General features: G+C 36.1%; 4 protein-coding genes and 1 non-coding gene across 13 annotated transcripts; 2 read left to right on the top strand and 3 right to left on the bottom strand.

Annotated features, from left to right (window-relative positions):
- Positions 1-321: 321 nt before the first annotated feature.
- LOC104747464 (uncharacterized) lies at positions 322-3,323 on the bottom strand. Of its 6 annotated transcripts, none has more exons than XR_015566152.1 (6): positions 2,966-3,323; positions 2,649-2,869; positions 2,510-2,559; positions 1,324-1,477; positions 1,055-1,232; positions 322-977 (listed from the first exon to the last, which is right to left on the bottom strand). XR_015566152.1 is itself a non-coding variant. In XM_087465248.1 (6 exons), exons 3-6 carry the CDS (start codon positions 2,058-2,060, stop codon positions 730-732), a joined length of 801 nt encoding a protein of 266 aa, XP_087321374.1. In that variant the 5' UTR covers positions 2,061-2,327; positions 2,649-2,869; positions 2,966-3,314; the 3' UTR covers positions 322-729. The 6 variants fall into 6 exon arrangements, 5 of the variants coding, with proteins under 5 accessions (XP_087321374.1, XP_087321381.1, XP_087321371.1 ...); XM_087465248.1 differs by lacking the exon at positions 2,510-2,559 and adding an exon at positions 1,855-2,327 and having other exon boundaries at positions 1,324-1,492; positions 2,966-3,314; XM_087465255.1 differs by lacking the exon at positions 2,510-2,559 and adding an exon at positions 1,855-2,327 and having other exon boundaries at positions 2,966-3,244.
- Positions 3,324-7,660: 4,337 nt separating this feature from the next.
- On the top strand, positions 7,661-10,999 carry LOC104715337 (putative protein phosphatase 2C 52). Of its 4 annotated transcripts, none has more exons than XM_010432756.3 (7): positions 7,889-8,027; positions 8,591-8,670; positions 8,854-9,288; positions 9,370-9,717; positions 9,798-9,915; positions 10,013-10,236; positions 10,315-10,999. In XM_010432756.3, exons 3-7 carry the CDS (start codon positions 9,025-9,027, stop codon positions 10,765-10,767), a joined length of 1,407 nt encoding a protein of 468 aa, XP_010431058.2. In that variant the 5' UTR covers positions 7,889-8,027; positions 8,591-8,670; positions 8,854-9,024; the 3' UTR covers positions 10,768-10,999. The 4 variants fall into 4 exon arrangements, with proteins under 4 accessions (XP_010431054.2, XP_010431058.2, XP_010431063.2 ...); XM_087465234.1 differs by lacking the exon at positions 7,889-8,027 and adding an exon at positions 8,123-8,503; XM_010432752.3 differs by lacking the exon at positions 8,591-8,670 and having other exon boundaries at positions 7,661-8,027.
- Positions 10,864-13,536, bottom strand: LOC104715355 (uncharacterized). Its single transcript, XM_019233676.2, is given in 9 exon segments — positions 10,864-11,085; positions 11,087-11,116; positions 11,118-11,219; positions 11,356-11,471; positions 11,559-11,732; positions 11,828-11,941; positions 12,026-12,166; positions 12,285-12,786; positions 12,881-13,536. Coding segments are annotated over 8 exon segments (1,092 nt in total). The 5' UTR covers positions 12,648-12,786; positions 12,881-13,536; the 3' UTR covers positions 10,864-11,033.
- On the bottom strand, positions 12,872-12,943 carry TRNAQ-CUG (transfer RNA glutamine (anticodon CUG)). The gene has a single exon. It is a non-coding gene; the product is annotated as a tRNA-Gln (tRNA).
- On the top strand, positions 13,002-16,923 carry LOC104715330 (indole-3-acetic acid-amido synthetase GH3.10). Its single transcript, XM_010432745.3, has 5 exons — positions 13,002-14,247; positions 14,373-15,059; positions 15,155-15,256; positions 15,341-16,167; positions 16,264-16,923. The coding sequence occupies exons 2-5, from the start codon at positions 14,752-14,754 to the stop codon at positions 16,800-16,802; spliced, it is 1,776 nt and encodes a 591-aa protein (XP_010431047.2). The 5' UTR covers positions 13,002-14,247; positions 14,373-14,751; the 3' UTR covers positions 16,803-16,923.
- Positions 16,924-17,063: the final 140 nt, after the last annotated feature.

The raw sequence follows: 17,063 nt of genomic DNA, 5'->3' as shown, positions 1-17,063 counted from the left end.
AAATTAAACTCTTAATGTATTTCATACGAAAAATTTATATTAAAACTTAGAAAAGAAATTTTATTTAAATTAATGTTTAAAGGTATTATTATTAGTATTAGTTGTAATAAAACAAAATATTTAATTCAGCTATTTGATGTGTAAACCATTCACATTTTAAATCCTCATAATGCAAATTATTGAGGAAAAAATGTATATTAGCCAAACTAAAGTAAATTATATAATTTTTAATTTTAAAAGTGTTATATGATCATCAAGGGTATTATTTTTCTTCAAGTAATGTGATACACTGATTAATAAATACACATATAGATGATTAGATTGGTTAATATTTACCACTCCATTATAGAATTACTGAGTACTCTCTCAGGTACAAGAACAAGACCTCTCTCAGTCGATGTTATCAAGTAACAATAAACAAGAAACAACTCTTATCAACAAATCAGCACTTATAATATACGACAACTCCCATTGATAGGACTTTAAAAGCTATTTCTACACCCAAAACGCTGAAACTGCTGTAATTGCGTTTTAAGGAAACGCTCAGTTAGCGGTCTGAGCCTCCTCGCAGCTGCCATTGCTACTCCAACCACTGGACAAACACGGTATTGTGACTAGGGAAAAAAAGTGAATCTCCTTGTCACTTGAGACCAACAAGAAAAAAAGACAAAAAGAGATATAAAATCTACTTTTGAAATTTTTATCAGTAATAGTAACAGATTTTTTGTTTCAGCCACGGTGAGCCATTCTTGAGAAGTAGTTGAAGTCATGGTGTTGGACTCTTAGCTGTTTTAGCCAAGAATCAGCAACACTTAGAAGTGACACAACTCGTTCTTGATCTTGACCTTGATCATCTTCTGAAAGCCAAACATTGCCTTGCATCTTGTATGTGGCTAACCCAAAAGGAAGCAAAGTTACACCTTCTCCTTCCTTTCGAGTCCTCTCCTTTTCCCCACCGTTTTCTTCTGGCTCCATATCTGTAAATCAATATACCATGATTACATTTTTGCGGGATATATATCAAATCCAAAGAACTGATTCAAAAGATTACTACCTTGGAAAGAAGATGAAAGAGTGTGATAACTAAGGAAACAAGTGGATAAATCTTTGATGGTCCTTCCCATTGGAATATGGTAAATTGGGTACCAAGCTACCGCCATCCAACTTGCCGGTGAAAGATCTACGCTTCTCAACGACATCAATCCAGGGTACCTTTGAGCCAATTCATTGATCTGAAACCAAACAAAAAAAATCATCATGTGTCATATATATTTCAAGTCTTGAAATGCTAACAAGAAGATCATTACAATCTAATCAAGTTACCTTATCCATGAGAGGAACTCGAGCATAAGGAGCTGATCTCTCAAAGTATTGGAGGTAAAGATAACCCAAACGATCATTAGGATGCAAGAGAGCGTCATGGTCAAGTCCTTCCTCAGAAGCACATCTCGAAAGTTTATCACTTTCACTCTCATCACTATTATAGAGAGATCTAGAAGATCACAAGATTAATAACAATATATTCTATCTTTATTATTCTAGATATTGCAATCATTATAGTTTAGGAAACTCTTGTACTATATAATTCTATGTAACCTAAAGATTATAATCATGAGAGTCAATATAATATTTCCTAAACACTAATGTGTTCATCTCTCATCAATCTATAACATGGTATCAGAGCAGGTTATACTTGAGTTTAGATCTAACAATCAAACTCTTTAACCCATACCTTCCCTAAGCTATTGAGCTTCTCCATCTGTTTATCTTTCTTTTTATTTTTTTTCTATCACTACTTTCTCAACAAAAAAAAAAAAATTCGACTTAGTTTTCTACTGGACAAGCTTATCTCACCTCATAATATCACCAACATGAGATCTTCCATCTTCATCACTGGAGACGCTGATGGTGACATGATCTCTCCGAGATTCGACCAAGTCATAGCCAAGCTGCCTTCCAACGAAGAAAAGCTCTGTTGCCGCTGCTCCAACACGAACCAGCTCCGCCGCCTCTCGACTCGAGACTCCTCCATATGTGTGCCTTTTTGCATATTTCTGCATGCCATCTTTGTCGATCTGGTCAAGTCACCATTACTTCTTTAAGCTATATGCTTCTCAAGGACTTATGTCGTTCCTGATCCAAAGTTGATCATAAGTTTTTAAGTCGTTCACGACTTCTCTAAGCTATTTGCTTCCTCGTGCCTTCTCCAAGGCCTTTTACGGTATATCCGTCTAATAACATGGTTCAAGCGTAATGCTTCTTCAGTCGTATCAATCTCAAGCCTTCACTCCATGACACCTTGAGCTTGAGGGGGTGTATAGAGAGATCTAGAAGATCACAAGATTAATAACAATATATTCTATCTTTATTATTCTAGATATTGCAATCATTATAGTTTAGGAAACTCTTGTACTATATAATTCTATGTAACCTAAAGATTATAATCATGAGAGTCAATATAATATTTCCTAAACACTAATGTGTTCATCTCTCATCAATCTATAACAACTATATGAATCACTAAAGGAATCTCTGCTTTCCCCATCTTCAGAGTCATCCCTGAAGGAATCTCACAAAATTCATCAAAAGGATCAAACTTTTCAAATCAAGAATTGCCTCAACAAAAGCAATTCAAAAGCTGTGTGTACCTTAAGCGGATCAAGGAGGAACGAGAGGTGAAAATTTGAATAGCAGAGAGGTAAGGAACGTAATATTGAACAAGAGATTCTCCATTAGTGAGACGAATAGGAACACCAGCTCCATAAGCACTCCATTCATCATAACAATCCCAGAGATCACTCAATCTGAAAAACTCAACCTTTTCTCTCTCCCATGGATGCCAAATCCGATTCAAACTCCTAATCTCCGCCTGCACAAATCCACACCATTTTTGTAATTAATATAAACATTAATACAAGAAGAAGAAGAACAAGAAGAAGAGAAAGAGAAGGTTACAATACAAAACCTTGGGAAGAGATTGGGGTGGCACTAGAGGTGTTGTACAATGAAGGAACCTGTCAAGGTTGGATTTTTTCGTTGACCCTTTTCCAAACACCATGATTCTTTGCAAAAGAGAGGGAGAGAGAGAGAGAATTTGAGTTTCTTGCTTTGAAATAAATAAAAATAGCACACAGAAGAGAAGAAACAGAGAGAAACGAAGGAGAAAGAGAGAGAGAGATGGGAGATTTTAAGAGGGAGACACGCAAGCGAGTGTCTGAGTTTTGACGTTAGGACAGCTGAATTTAAGGAAAACGGAATTTATGGACAAGTAATTTAAAAATTAATTTAATAGAAAAAAAAAAAAAAAAAAAAAACCGAAATCTGCTCAGTTACTTGCTGAAGGAAGAAAGAAAAGTCTTTTTTATTTTATTTTTGGGAAAATATTAAATTTTTCTGTGGAGAGAGCCGATTTTACGGTATTTTTGTTTGTTTCTTATATGATCAATAAAAATAAAATAAAACCAAAACAAAACAAAAACCAGAAGACTCCAAAAAATATTTGGTAAATTTGTGTTTTTGGTTCTTGTTTTGATCTTCAAATTTCCACAAAAATGCAGACTTGACAAGAAAATAAAAAGAAAAGAAAAAGACCACACAATATGTGAAAGAAAAAAAAAAAAAAAAAAACAGAGTCTTTTTTTCTGTTACAATTTTCCCGGAAAACTGAAAACTTTTATCGTAAAAAAAAAAACAACAAGTGGGGTGTTGAATCTTGAATGAAGGGGATACGAAACAGAGATGAATGGGTTTTATAAGAAGGAGGTGAGAATGGATTGCTTTCTCTTCAATATATTCTTTTTTTTACTTCATCAAAATCCTCTGTTTTGGGTTTTTTTCTTTTCTTTATTTAATTTTAGAAAATGAATAAAAATATAGTATATAAATTAGAAAAAAAAAAAAGATAAAACAATTTGGAGAACGAGAGAAGAAGGTTCTGAAATCTCTGGATAATAAAAGAGTAAACACACCTAATCTAATCAAAGATTATCTCAAAGTTTCCTCGTCCACCACAGCTCATCATCTTCACGGTGTTTTTTTTTTTTAATATATTTTAAACATCTACTCTAAAATTTCACTGAAAATGAGTTAATAATATATACCAAATATTTTTAAAGTTAATTAAGTTTGAATAATACTAAATTTTAATGAAGTACTTAAAATTTTACTGAATTACTAAAAACCAATTGAGCATGATATACAAATGTAAAATCCAATAACACTCGTGCCAAAACAAAAAAAGAACCAAGAACACCAAATTGTAACACATGATTTAGAATCATTACAATCTTAAAGATAATTTGTTAATGCCATAGTATAAGAACATTTATCAATACTACATTTTAATCTGTTTGATCGGGCACGTGATTTTTTTCTTTTCTTTCGTGGATATATATACTTTATACTACACATTACGAAAAACTATTTGTTCATGACGTATTTGAAAAGTTGTATAAAAATTAGGCTGCCTAACTTATTATCATAAAAAAAAAAAAAATCCACTACGTCGTTGTACGTCTACAGTGTATTTTGATTGGATATCTATTACATACAACATTACAACATAGTCGTAGGAAGGGAAAAATAAAATGTTAGTCCTATTATAGAAAAATAAGGTTTAATTTTTAAATATAGTAATTCTAGTAGTACATACTGTATGTATTATTATTACTATATGTCTACATATATCTTCACACACATTTTTAAAAAAAATTAAGACAGTCAAAACCAATCTCTGAAAATTTATGCAATTACTTTTTTAAAATGTCATTTTTGATATTGGTTTAATCACTATAATATCACGAATTTCTTTATGTAAAAGAGTCTTCTTTTTAAAAAAAGAAAAGAAAAAGAGCTTTGTTTTGAGTTTTTTTTTTTTTTCGAGTGAGAAAAATAAGAGATTAACTAACTTATAGTACTCTCAGTACTAACATTAATTGGTACTCTCAGTTCAAATCCCATTGGCCACCCAGAGACGCCTTAAGTGGTAAGAAAACGTGGATTTCTCGTGGGCCTCGTGGGATTAGTCTTTGGGCCTAAAAAGCCTTTAGAATCCCCACGGTTAACAAAAAAAAAAAAAAAACATTAATTATAAAATTTATTATCCCTAACAAATATAACCAAAAAAAAAAACCACACGATGTTGAGAGGTTCGACGGGTAGACTCGGACACTCGGTAGTGACAAGCAAATCACGTGTCCATCGGGCTATGTGGTAGTTTTCGTGACACTTGGCACATAAATTACAGACGCCATGCTTTTATTATTTTCCGTTAAACCGAATTCTTTAAATCAAGAAAGCCGGTATGGTTGGTTATGGGTAAATGACCGGTTTATAAGGCGGCGGGGATGCCAGATGGGTTTGAACTTTGATGATAGCTAAGGCGATCATCGTGATTTAGGGAACTGAAAACGAAGTTGATGAGAGTGACGTTTTAGTTGTAGTGTTGTACTTCTTCTACTCTACCGATGGCTTTGGGAGCTTTTGGATTTTTTACCACGTAACGGTATTCGTAGTTCCCATCGTATACAAAGATTTGGAACTTAGCGTATATTGAGATAAGGTTTTTGGGCCTAATCAAATATTTTGGGCTAGATAGGCCTGATGATTTTTGTAAACCCAATGATGAGACTCACAGTGGCCTCTTGGGACAACTTCGATTGATGTCTCTCTCTCTTTTCTATTCTTTTGTGAGTCGGATTTAGAATTTGTAGTTGATAATGTAAAAAAAACAAGCAGTTGATAATGTAAAAAGAAGTTGATAATTCATCATAATATGGCATAACCATATGACACAAGCAGGTGTTTTTATTGTAGACAACAAGATAACTAAATGTCTCATTGCAAACACTGTCGCTAAGAACTAGAAAACAAAGATTTAAGAGTAAGAGTTGTATGATCCTTGTGTGAGCTATTTTATGTAATATTGTACAATATATAGTTTGATCATACGATTTAGAGCATATAACATAGTATATATATGGTGAAATTGACCCACCACCACATGACATAAATCGCTATCATACACATGGGAAGATGATGATGCCGTTCCTTTTCTTCTAACATAAGATATCCTTTTTACTTATTTCCCAACTCCTTTCACCTTTCTTATTTCTAACCTATAATTTAGTTTGCATTATTGCATATGGTTCTTGTGATTAGGAGGTTGAGTTGACACCCGAGTTAAAGATATCAAATTCCATTCATATATTGATGATATATGTTAGAGTTTTGATTGGAACATAGTAATATAATTCAGAATATAAATATACAAAGAAACCACCAAAAATAAAATAAATTTTACTGACAATGTGAATACTGAATGAATAAATTCAACAAAAGTGCATACTATTGTATAACAGTCTAATGTCGGCAGTACATAATAATTCTCTGTGGACATAAATAATTTCGCATTTTCTTGCATAATTTTTGTTGTTAGTCAAACAATTTTTTCATCTCATACTCCACATAAACATGCAAAAAAACTGTTTAGAGAAATCACAATTACACAGTTATAACTTATAATAATCTATGCATTATCATATCAAGTCCTCGTAAACAGTGTCTAAGGTTAGATTTTTTATGGACTTCGTGTTTTGGAAAGCAAACGGAACCTTACTAGACTTTTACAAATGAATATTGATTGAGGACACATTTAAATCGAAATCTAAAACAATATGAAAGCTTTAATTCAAATAACAGCATAAAAAAAGAGTTTAACAAACAAAAAACATAGTATGAAACTATGAAAGAAAAAGGAGAAACGGATTAGGATGTGGAGAAAAAAAAGTGAAAGAACATATTATTGGCTTTTTAGTGCCCATAAAAAAAAAATATCATCTTGATCATCGTGTCGCTTTAATTAGGAAACACAAAGGAGGGAAAACATAAGAAAAGGTTTACTATTTGATATCGACATACGAAGGTTCGAAGTATGAACACACGAAAGAGTATTTACATACGTATTTCAACACAACTAGAAAAAGTTCAAAGATAAGTGGATGAATTTGTCTGTCACTTGCATACACTCAAAATCTGAAAAAAAAAAGAAAAGAAAAGTCAGAACTTGTGAAAATGCGTAAAATGATTGAACAAGTAAACATCATCAAATTAAATTATTATAAACTTAGAACCAAAAAAAAAAAAAAGAGGGATGAATCATGTTGGTGAGGGGAAACAGGTATTACTGTTAGAGATGCAATCAAAGCTTAAAGTTTCAGGCCCATCCTCATCATCATCATAGCATGCGACTATATAAAGAAATAAAACTTGATCCAAATACATTTTATTTTCTTATTAAAGTACCATTACCATGAGAAAATATTTCTAACGTGTGTATACATGCTGATTTTATATGAAATTATTTGAACTGTATTAACTCAATTCATACAAATATAATTTTAATATTAATAATCAATATGTGCTATAAGAAAAAATTCAAAGTTGATAATCAAAAATACCTTTTTTTATTGAGAAAAAAGGTTTACACTATAAATTAATCTTTGCGCATGGACAATATTATTATTCTTCTATGTATCATTGTATTTATTTTTAAAAAGAGATTCCGAATATTCAAATAATTTTCATTATATTCCGGATATTTTAGACCATTATGGATTAGTGTTTTATTTATATATATAGAAAGTAATACAATTTTTTTTTTGTGATGGAGAGTGTATGGACTGGATTAATTTTGGAAAGCTAATCAAAATTTTCATCTTCATACAAATTGAAATTAGATTTAGAAAGTTATTTGCAAAAGCACTAAAGCAGCTTTAATAATATCTATCTATCTATCTCTTTCATGAAATTAATAAATTCTAAAAATTCGATTATTTGGGGAAACTCTTTTTTTTTTGTTTTCTCTCTTTTATCACTCTCTCTCTCCTATGTTTATTTTCCTCTTTCAATTAATGAGGTCGATCCCCACACTCATTCAGACCTATTCTCTCTTTTTCACTACCTCTCTGTGGCTCTGTTTTCCAGTCTGTGAATCAACAACAACTGTTCTTCATTTAGAGACACAAAAGGTTCGTTCTTTTTTTACTTTCATATTTCTCACATTTGATTTCTTGAACCGTTCTGTTTCTCTATATGGGTTTCTTGTTGTTACCATGATTTAAGTCCTCTCTGTTTGTTTTGTTTCAGTTCATCACTCTGCTCTAGTTTTATCAACAGTTTTGTTTTCTTTCCTCTTCATAATCACGCTGCATTAGTTTGGTGTTTTGTTTTTTTTATTTTTTCTTTTTCTTTTTCGATTCACTTTACTACATTGGATTCCTAAAAAGTGGATCCCTTTGCTCTAAAAACGGTAGCTTTTTCTTCTGAATTTGTGTTAACGTTTCGGGAGATATGTATATAGCCACAAAGAAAGTGAATGTAAAACTCTCAAGAGAATTTGGTTATAGTCATAGATAGACATGTGTTTGTAAGTAATCTTCAAATAACGCTTAGATTTTGCCTGGGTTTGATCTGTTTCAGGATGTTGTCAGTTCTCAGTATTCAAGTAATGCCATTTTCTATAGAACATTGTAGAAAAAACATTACTTTCAAAACTCTGTTCTTGATCTTTATGTTTTTGTGATTCTTGTAGGTCCTACTTTAGCCTTAATTTAATCACAGGGATTAGTAAACAAAGCCGCAGAACATAGATTTATAAGATCCCCAATGGTGGTAATGTGTCAGTGATAAACAATCAGGACAGTCTTTGTAGTAATATATACTCTATTCTATTGTCAAGATCACATGCTGCATTTTTGGTCTTTACTTTCTTATTGAGGCTTATTTTTTCTCTGTGTTCTTGTTGAGACTGCTGTTAAACTATATACTGAATCCTTTTTTTGCATTGCTTCTCAGGTTTAAATCGAAGGCTTCCCCAGAGAGTATATACTATTAAACATAACAACACTTATGTAAAAGCTCTCTGCTTAGACTAAATTTTCTACTAGAGCATAACATTTGGAGATCTGTTGGTGGTACACAAGGAGTCTCTTTTCTCGTCTATATAAAAACCGCTGGGATTGAACAATGGGTGGTTGTGTATCGACTAGTAGTAAGAGTACGTGCAGCAGCTGGAGCAATGGGGAGAAGCCTGTGCGTCGACCATACCTTGGGATTGGTTGTTGTGTGAGCAAAAGGGCGAAGAGAACCTTTTCAGACCACATCGTCTCGCTGCAGAACTTGACTTCTATACCAAATCGGATCACCAGCAGCAGCAAGAGCAGGAGTTCTTGCATTTTCACTCAACAAGGACGCAAGGGTATTAATCAGGACGCCATGATTGTGTGGGAAGTGAGTTATTCAGACTATTTTCTTTTGTATTTCTAACAGTTTGGTCAACTATAAAGCGGGAGTTGCTGTTGCTTTTTGTAGGATTTTATGTCTGAAGATGTGACCTTTTGTGGTGTATTTGATGGTCATGGTCCTTATGGTCATCTTGTTGCTAGAAAGGTGAGAGACACATTGCCTGTGAAGTTGCAGTCTTTCTTCCATAGGCTTCAGTCGAAGCAAAACGGTTCTAAAGGAACTCGATTCAGAAGAAGTTCAAGCAAATCGGCTGTCCAAGAAGCTGTTAAAGAAGGATCTGATGAAGATAAACTAAAAGGCCTGTGGGGTGAAGCTTTCATGAAATCATTTAAAGCCATGGATAAGGAACTGCGGTCTCATCCTAATCTGGACTGTTTCTGCAGTGGCAGCACTGGTGTAACAATTCTTAAACAGGTAGATCTAGAGAACAAAGAGCTCTCTCTCGGTTTCAACCCTGTTTCCTCTGATCTAGATGATTTCTTTTGATTGTTCAGGGGTCTAATCTCTTCATGGGAAACATTGGGGATTCTCGAGCCATCCTTGGATCGAAAGATAGTAATGATTCTATGGTGGCAACTCAACTCACAGTTGATCTGAAGCCGGATCTACCGAGTATGCTTAACACCTTTTCATAATCTTTTTTTTTTTTCTTGGCCTGTATGCATTTTGGAAGTCGAATACTCAACTCACCGTTTTGTGTGTCTGATAGGGGAAGCTGAGAGGATCAAACGATGTAAAGGTCGAGTATTTGCGCTTGAAGATGAGCCAGAGGTGCCGCGAGTCTGGCTACCTTATGATGATGCACCTGGATTGGCCATGGCTAGGGCGTTTGGTGACTTCTGTCTAAAAGATTATGGAGTCATTTCAATACCTGAGTTCACTCACCGTGTTCTTACAGACAAAGATCAATTTGTTGTTCTTGCCTCAGACGGAGTAAGTAAACAAGTGATCTTATATAATTTCTGAGCTTCAAGACAAAGGCTTTACTGAACTTTGAGATTTATTGAACAGGTATGGGATGTGTTAAGCAACGAAGAAGTTGTTGACATTGTAGCTTCAGCTACAAGCCGGGCATCAGCTGCTAGGATCTTGGTGAACTCAGCTGCGCGTGAATGGAAACTAAAGTATCCGACTTCCAAAATGGATGACTGTGCAGTGGTGTGTTTGTTTCTGGATGGTAAAATGGATTCTGAGTCGGATTATGATGAACAGGGCTTCTCTTCAGCCACGAATGCAGTAGAATCAGATGATGGTCAAAGATCAGAACCATGTCTCCAAAGAAACTTCACAGTTAGATCATCATCAGATCAAGAAAATGAGACAAACGGTAATGTTAATACAGAGACTGATGCAGAGGATGAGAAGACGGTAGGTGATCAAAACTGGTTGGGTCTAGAAGGCGTCACACGCGTAAACTCACTTGTCCAGCTTCCCAGATTCTCTGAAGAGAAGTCGAAGACTTGAAATTAGTTTTTAATGTTATTTCTGATAACTGATCTTGAGAAAATTGTTATGCTTGAGCATTGTGCGCAGCTTGATCCTGTTTCTTTTTTGCTGGTGTTTTGAGTTTGATGTATCTGTATTTCACAATAGATTTGTCTCATCGATTCTATCTTAGAATCCATGAATCAAATGTATATACATGTATTAGGTATCTCTTCAAAAAAGAAAGAATATATGTGCTTGGTGTTCATCATCCACTTCCTGCTACAGTCTATAGAATCCGGAATCTACATGCTGATATCGCCTACTCCTGTCAAGTATTTGCAGGTACAAATTAGACTCTGACCAAACATTCAAACGCTCAAGTCTATTTTTGAAGAGGGGGCTCAGAGAAAAGGAACAGTTGACGAACCTCGCTTGAGTTAGAGTTTGTTTTCTCTAATGCTGGCGCCTCTGCCTTTTCATTTGAATAACTTCAAGAGTTCAAAATGAAAACCAAGAAACTAATATTAGCAACATAAAACTTTTCTTCATGATAGCCTACAAGCTGATATGCCCAACATTGTCAAATAAATTGGATTAAAAAGATTGATGATGAAGAAAACTCACGTAGACAATATAGTGACCCATATGAGTTCAATACAATCCACCCAAAGAAGCCTTTGGTCTACAGGAACTACACCGTATGTAACCAAGTGAGCCAATGGCCAGAGTTTCCAGCCTGCCTGCACAACCAAAACCATGACAAAATATTTAAAAAGAACTTTAAGCTTTCATAAGAATATAAAGACAAAGGCGAGACTGATACTTACAGTGATCATTGGCCAAAATGTAGGCTTGATTTCGCTGAAAATGTCAGCTGGAGATTGGAAACGCAAGAGCCCTAAAACTGTAAAGTAGATACTATTCCAAATCGCAGACCACACGGTTTGATCAAAGGCGATTTTTGCAGGGACTACCCACCATTCTTGAAAAGGAAAGAGAGCCTTGAAGAAAACAAGGATTTGGCGTTCAGCGTGCATTGTATTAACGACATGTTACTACAACATATCTTGACAGAACAAAGATTGATATTTTTTACCTCACAGAATTGGTAGTAATAATGAGAGAGTGAACCATGGAGAGTGAATCCAACAAGACCTGATCTAACTACACGAGATCGATCAAACTCAAATAGTGGTTTTCCTTCATAGCACTGCATAAATAAAATTTACAGCCAAAATGGTCAGAGAGAACTCAAATCTAGAAAAGCTTTGTAAAGGGTTTTGAGTTTGTTTACTTGTGCAATCCAATCTCCAAGAGAATACACAATTCCACTGATGGCCATTTTCGCCAAAACTGGATTTGTTTTGAGAATTTGTTCATATGCAACCCAATTGTGTTCAGGTGCATACCTAAGTATCTCGTACAGAGTCCAACCCTAAGTAGAACAGTAACAATCATTACATCAACTTTGGTATTAATCAAATCCCATAAAGGAGCAAGCTTTGCAGAAACCTAAGAATCAATCAATCAAAACAAAACCTAATAAAGCTTACTTGCCAATAGTCATGATCGATGGATAAAAGCTTCGTAACCGCAACAGTACCGGCGGCGAGAACTATGGCTGCGTTGATTCCTCGACTCATCAACCGATCGTTATCTCTATCTTCTCCTTTTTCTTCTTCTTCATCTTCTTTTCGTTCTTCTTGTGGCTCGAAATTAACACTTTTCACTTGGATTGCTTCTCTGTCTTCAATGATGGAGCCAACAACGACCAAACTCCTCCTCTTTGATGTAATCAATCGTCTCTGATTCTTAAAAGGGCTGAGTCTAGGTAATTGGTCGGCGATTCTAATTTGTGAAGGAAGCTTCCCGGAGACAGCGACGATGGTGGTAGGACAACAACAGAGAGCTGCCATGGAGCTCGTGTACTTCCTTCTCAAATCTCAAAAGGAAGATCCTTTTTTTCTTCTCTTCTCGTTGGCTCTCTCACCGCCAAAGGTGAAGTTTTTAGACTTCACAAGCAGACTTTTGTGACCAAACCAAAACGGTAGGAAACTGAGCCAAACCGAGTCTCGGTTTACATTAAACCGATAATGGAAGAAAAAAAAATCGAATTGGATAAAAATGAAGCCGAAAAAGAAGGTCCTACCGAGACTTGAACTCGGGTTACTGGATTCAGAGTCCAATGTCCTGACCACTAGACCATAGGACCAGTTGCTATGTGCCCTACCATTTCCATTTAAGACCAGGGCATGTTCAAGGACTATACCAACGTTCTCTTGTCTCCACCGCTACGGCAGTCTCTGTTGAAAGATTCCGATCAAAAGAAATATGTATACGAGCTTCAGTGCTACATCTCGTTGGTGAATTTGCTACAGGTTAATCATTATCTGTTTCATGAATGTATTGGCTTTGGTTAACGATGTCGATAGGATTAGGTTTCGGTGAAATTAGAAAAAAAATTGGGGCTTTCATGGTTCTTTTGGCCAATTCATTGATTATGAGTTGCAGGATCAGACTAGATCTTGTTACTGACAACATAGTCCTATCAGCATGCTCAAGGGAAATTGTAAAGTAGGGTAGAGCTAGAAATCTGTGGACTAACTTCAGAATCGCTGTGGAAACTGGAGGGTTGGGGCCAGATAAGATTTGCATATCTGAATATGATCTAGTCTTCTGTAGCTTTGTATCAAGAAATGGAGATGAGAAGTGACTTTCATGTACTACTGCCCCATGGATATGGGTTTGTGATTGATGACTTTACAAGAAGGGAAATTTACATGAAAGTTTATGTGGTTTTTGGGCAATATGATTCGTTAAGGAGGCCAAGCCAAATGTAGGCCTTGTACTTGTGCCATGTTCATAGATGCATCCATAAGGGGACAACTTAGATTTTTCTGTGTGTTGCATCCAAAGATGTACTGTGTACCCAAAAATTCCGAGTTCACCAACCACGGATAACCAGTTCTCGTCTGGTTAGGTAAGCGCTTCTTGAAACAATTTGAATGTTTCTCAGAGGCTGGTCATGTCAGTACTACCCACGTTTTTTGAATGGTGTCTTGGAGATAAGATGAACTGGTGGCAGTTCTGTTTTTTGGCTTATATTGAGATTAACCTGCAGCCAGTCCTTTGCTTTACGGATCTTGATAAGATGTTTAAGGATTTTAATTACCCATCAAGAAGATAATGAGGGTGAAAAGGCTACAGAGATTCATTTGACTAGCAAACCATGATTGTCATTTTGTGTATATACGGATTGGGGGAGAAAGAAAGAAAGAAAGTGAAGGGACTTTAAAAGTTAGACCCGGTGAAAGTAGTGGTAGGCCTGTGAAGGTTGAGGTTGAGGTTGAGGGAAGAGCCAGCCTGCCCAAAAAAATAATAATATCTTGTGCAACATGTGATGACTAGTAGCTTGGTCCTACATGCTCATCCAGATATATGCTGAGAAACAAACATCAAAGGGTTGGCCACATTTTAGGAAGAACTAAAATTTCTAATGCTAGATTGCTCAAATAGGTGATTATGAGCTCTGTTCATTTAATATTTGCCATATATATATTGCTATATTGCACTGAATTATTACAGGGAAAGGGAAAGCAGTTGAAAGAGATCTAACATGATGTAGAGGTTTTGATTTTTAGGAGGTAGAGAGGCTTATCATGGGACCACTGTGGATGATATTGCAAAATACATTGTGGTTAAGGTTTGTCTCTGGAGCACATGTTGTGACTGGGATACTCTTATGTGAGAACGCATTAATATCTGTAATAAGTGAAGGATAGAAGTTGTGGACGGTAATTCCCGTGACATTTATGGAGGTATCTGTGATGGTTTTTTCCTATTGAAAAGACAAATAAGGAGACCCCAAAAAGGTGAGAACAACAATACACAGAAAAGAAAATATCAATCACTTTTTTTCGTTGAAGACAAATAGTGTGGTCAATGACCACTACTCCCCTATATGTTGGGTTAGGAGTTCTACTCATTCTGCATCGCTGAGGTACAGAAGTTTTGTCTTTGATGGAAACTGTAGAAGCTGGGCATGATGATGTTATTGGTTGGTTCGAGCATGTATCGGAGAATGCCTGCAAGGTTCAAAGCGAGACTCTGCGCCGGATTCTTGAGCTCAACTCCGGAGTGGAGTATCTGACGAAATGGCTTGGAACTGTTGATGTAGAAAAGATGGACGACTATACCTTGGAAACTCATTTTACTTCCTTGGTGCCTATTGTTTCACATGCTGATTTAGATCCTTATATTCAAAGAATAGCAGATGGAGAGACTTCTCCATTGCTTACACAAGAACCCATCACAGTTCTGTCCCTCAGGTATAAGTATATGCATCTTTTTTGTGTCTCTCTGTGTGTGTGTATGTGATTTATGTCCTGTCTTGATCCCTATCTCCTCTCTTTTTTTTACGCAGTTCTGGTACAACAGAAGGAAGACAAAAGTATGTTCCGTTTACTCGCCATAGCGCGCAAACTACTCTTCAGATTTTCCGATTATCAGCGGCTTACAGATCAAGGTTTGTTTTCATTTCTTGTCTATTCTTTTCTGGTAAACACTTCTTCATTTGCTCATTACTTTCTACTATGCTTTTTTCGTAAAGGTTTTATCCAATAAGGGAAGGAGGGAGGATTCTTGAGTTCATATACGCTGGGAAGGAATTTAAGACGCAAGGAGGATTGACAGTAGGAACGGCCACAGCACATTACTATGCGAGTGAAGAGTTTAAAACTAAGCAAGAGACAACAAAGTCCTTCACTTGTAGCCCACAAGAGGTCATCTCGGGAGGTGATTTTGGGCAGTGCACGTATTGTCATCTCCTACTTGGTCTCCATTACTCCAGCCAAGTAGAGTTTGTCGCCTCTGCTTTTTCATACACCATTGTCCAAGCTTTCTCCTTTTTCGAAGAAATCTGGAGAGAGATATGTGCTGACATCAAGGAAGGCAATCTCAGCTCAAGAATCACTCTGCCCAAGATGAGGAAAACTGTATTGGCTCTGATCAGACCAAACCCGTCTCTAGCTTCCCATATTGAAGAGATCTGCATGGAGCTGGAATCAAATCTCGGATGGTTTGGTTTAATCCCAAAACTATGGCCAAATGCAAAATTCATCTCCTCAATCATGACCGGTTCCATGCTGCCGTACCTGAAAAAACTGAGGCATTACGCTGGCAGCTTGCCTCTGGTGAGCGCAGATTATGGGTCAACCGAGAGCTGGATTGGTGTGAACGTTGATCCTCATCTTCCCCCAGAAGATGTGACCTTTGCCGTGATTCCAACTTTTAGTTACTTCGAGTTTATACCACTTTACAGGCGCCAGAATGAATCAGACATAGGCAGTGACGGTGACTTTGTCGAAGAGAAACCTGTTCCACTTTCACAAGTCAAACTCGGACAAGAGTACGAACTTGTTCTTACCACCTTCACAGGTAAATAAAAACCTCCACTGCAGTTTCCATTGTCTATTGTTATAATCAACGAGCTTAGTATGCCTCTCTGCTTCCTCTGTTTTATCCTCTGTTCAGGTCTTTACAGGTACAGATTAGGAGACGTCGTTGAAGTAACCGGTTTTCACAAAGGCACACCGAAGCTAAGTTTCATATACAGAAGAAAACTCATCTTAACCATCAACATTGACAAGAACACAGAGAAGGATCTTCAGAGAGTGGTTGATAAGGCGTCTCAGCTTCTGAGCCGAACCACACGAGCAGAAGTTGTTGACTTTACAAGCCAGGCAGACGTTATCGCTCGTCCCGGTCACTACGTCATATACTGGGAAATCAGAGGAGAAGCAGAGGATAAGGCTCTTGAAGAATGCTGCAGGGAGATGGATACTGCTTTTGTGGACTATGGTTACGTTGTGTCGAGGCGCATGAACTCGATCGGACCGCTCGAGCTACGAGTTGTGGAACGAGGCACGTTTGGGAAAGTGGCGGAACGGTGCGTTGGGAAATGCGGTGGCTTGAACCAGTTTAAGACTCCTAGGTGTACGACCAATTCGGTTATGCTTAACATACTTGATGATTCTACTATCAAGAGATTTCGGAGTTCGGCTTATAACTAGAAAAACCTGATTTCTAAATTTAGTTTGGTGTTTTTATCTTTCTGAATCTGTGGCGGCTGTGTTAATGTATGCAGATTTGACCATTTACAAATGAAGAATAAAGTAACTTTTTGATTTAAAAGATGGAGCAACTAAATTTTGTAATTTCAAAAAGTAAAACTCATTTCTATTTTAGCTTTAGATTTGCATATGGGAGAAAAAAGGAGGCAAAATTTGTAAAAGTAACAAGAATTAATATTTTATTTTATGTAAATAAATAGG

This window comes from Camelina sativa, chromosome 2 (assembly GCF_030686135.1).
Source record: "Camelina sativa cultivar CO46 ecotype springtype chromosome 2, ASM3068613v1".
NCBI lineage: Eukaryota > Viridiplantae > Streptophyta > Magnoliopsida > Brassicales > Brassicaceae > Camelina > Camelina sativa.
This window is presented reverse-complemented; position numbering and strand designations above follow the sequence as displayed.

Bases quoted from the DNA above. Each gene is read 5' to 3' on its own strand.
- LOC104747464 (XM_087465245.1), bottom strand. From the start codon at position 3,058: ATGGTGTTTGGAAAAGGGTCAACGAAAAAATCCAACCTTGACAGGTTC. The intron at 1,482-2,512 runs ATAGTTGTTATA...GATCTCTCTATA, and splicing joins AGATTCCTTTAGTGATTCAT to ATAGTGATGAGAGTGAAAGT. The intron at 1,233-1,323 runs GTAACTTGATTA...GTTTGGTTTCAG, and splicing joins GAGTTCCTCTCATGGATAAG to ATCAATGAATTGGCTCAAAG.
- LOC104715337 (XM_010432752.3), top strand. From the start codon at position 9,025: ATGGGTGGTTGTGTATCGACTAGTAGTAAGAGTACGTGCAGCAGCTGG. The intron at 9,289-9,369 runs GTGAGTTATTCA...TGCTTTTTGTAG, and splicing joins ACGCCATGATTGTGTGGGAA to GATTTTATGTCTGAAGATGT. The intron at 9,718-9,797 runs GTAGATCTAGAG...TTGATTGTTCAG, and splicing joins GTGTAACAATTCTTAAACAG to GGGTCTAATCTCTTCATGGG.
- LOC104715330 (XM_010432745.3), top strand. From the start codon at position 14,752: ATGGAAACTGTAGAAGCTGGGCATGATGATGTTATTGGTTGGTTCGAG. The intron at 15,257-15,340 runs GTTTGTTTTCAT...TTTTTCGTAAAG, and splicing joins TCAGCGGCTTACAGATCAAG to GTTTTATCCAATAAGGGAAG. The intron at 16,168-16,263 runs GTAAATAAAAAC...TCCTCTGTTCAG, and splicing joins TGTTCTTACCACCTTCACAG to GTCTTTACAGGTACAGATTA.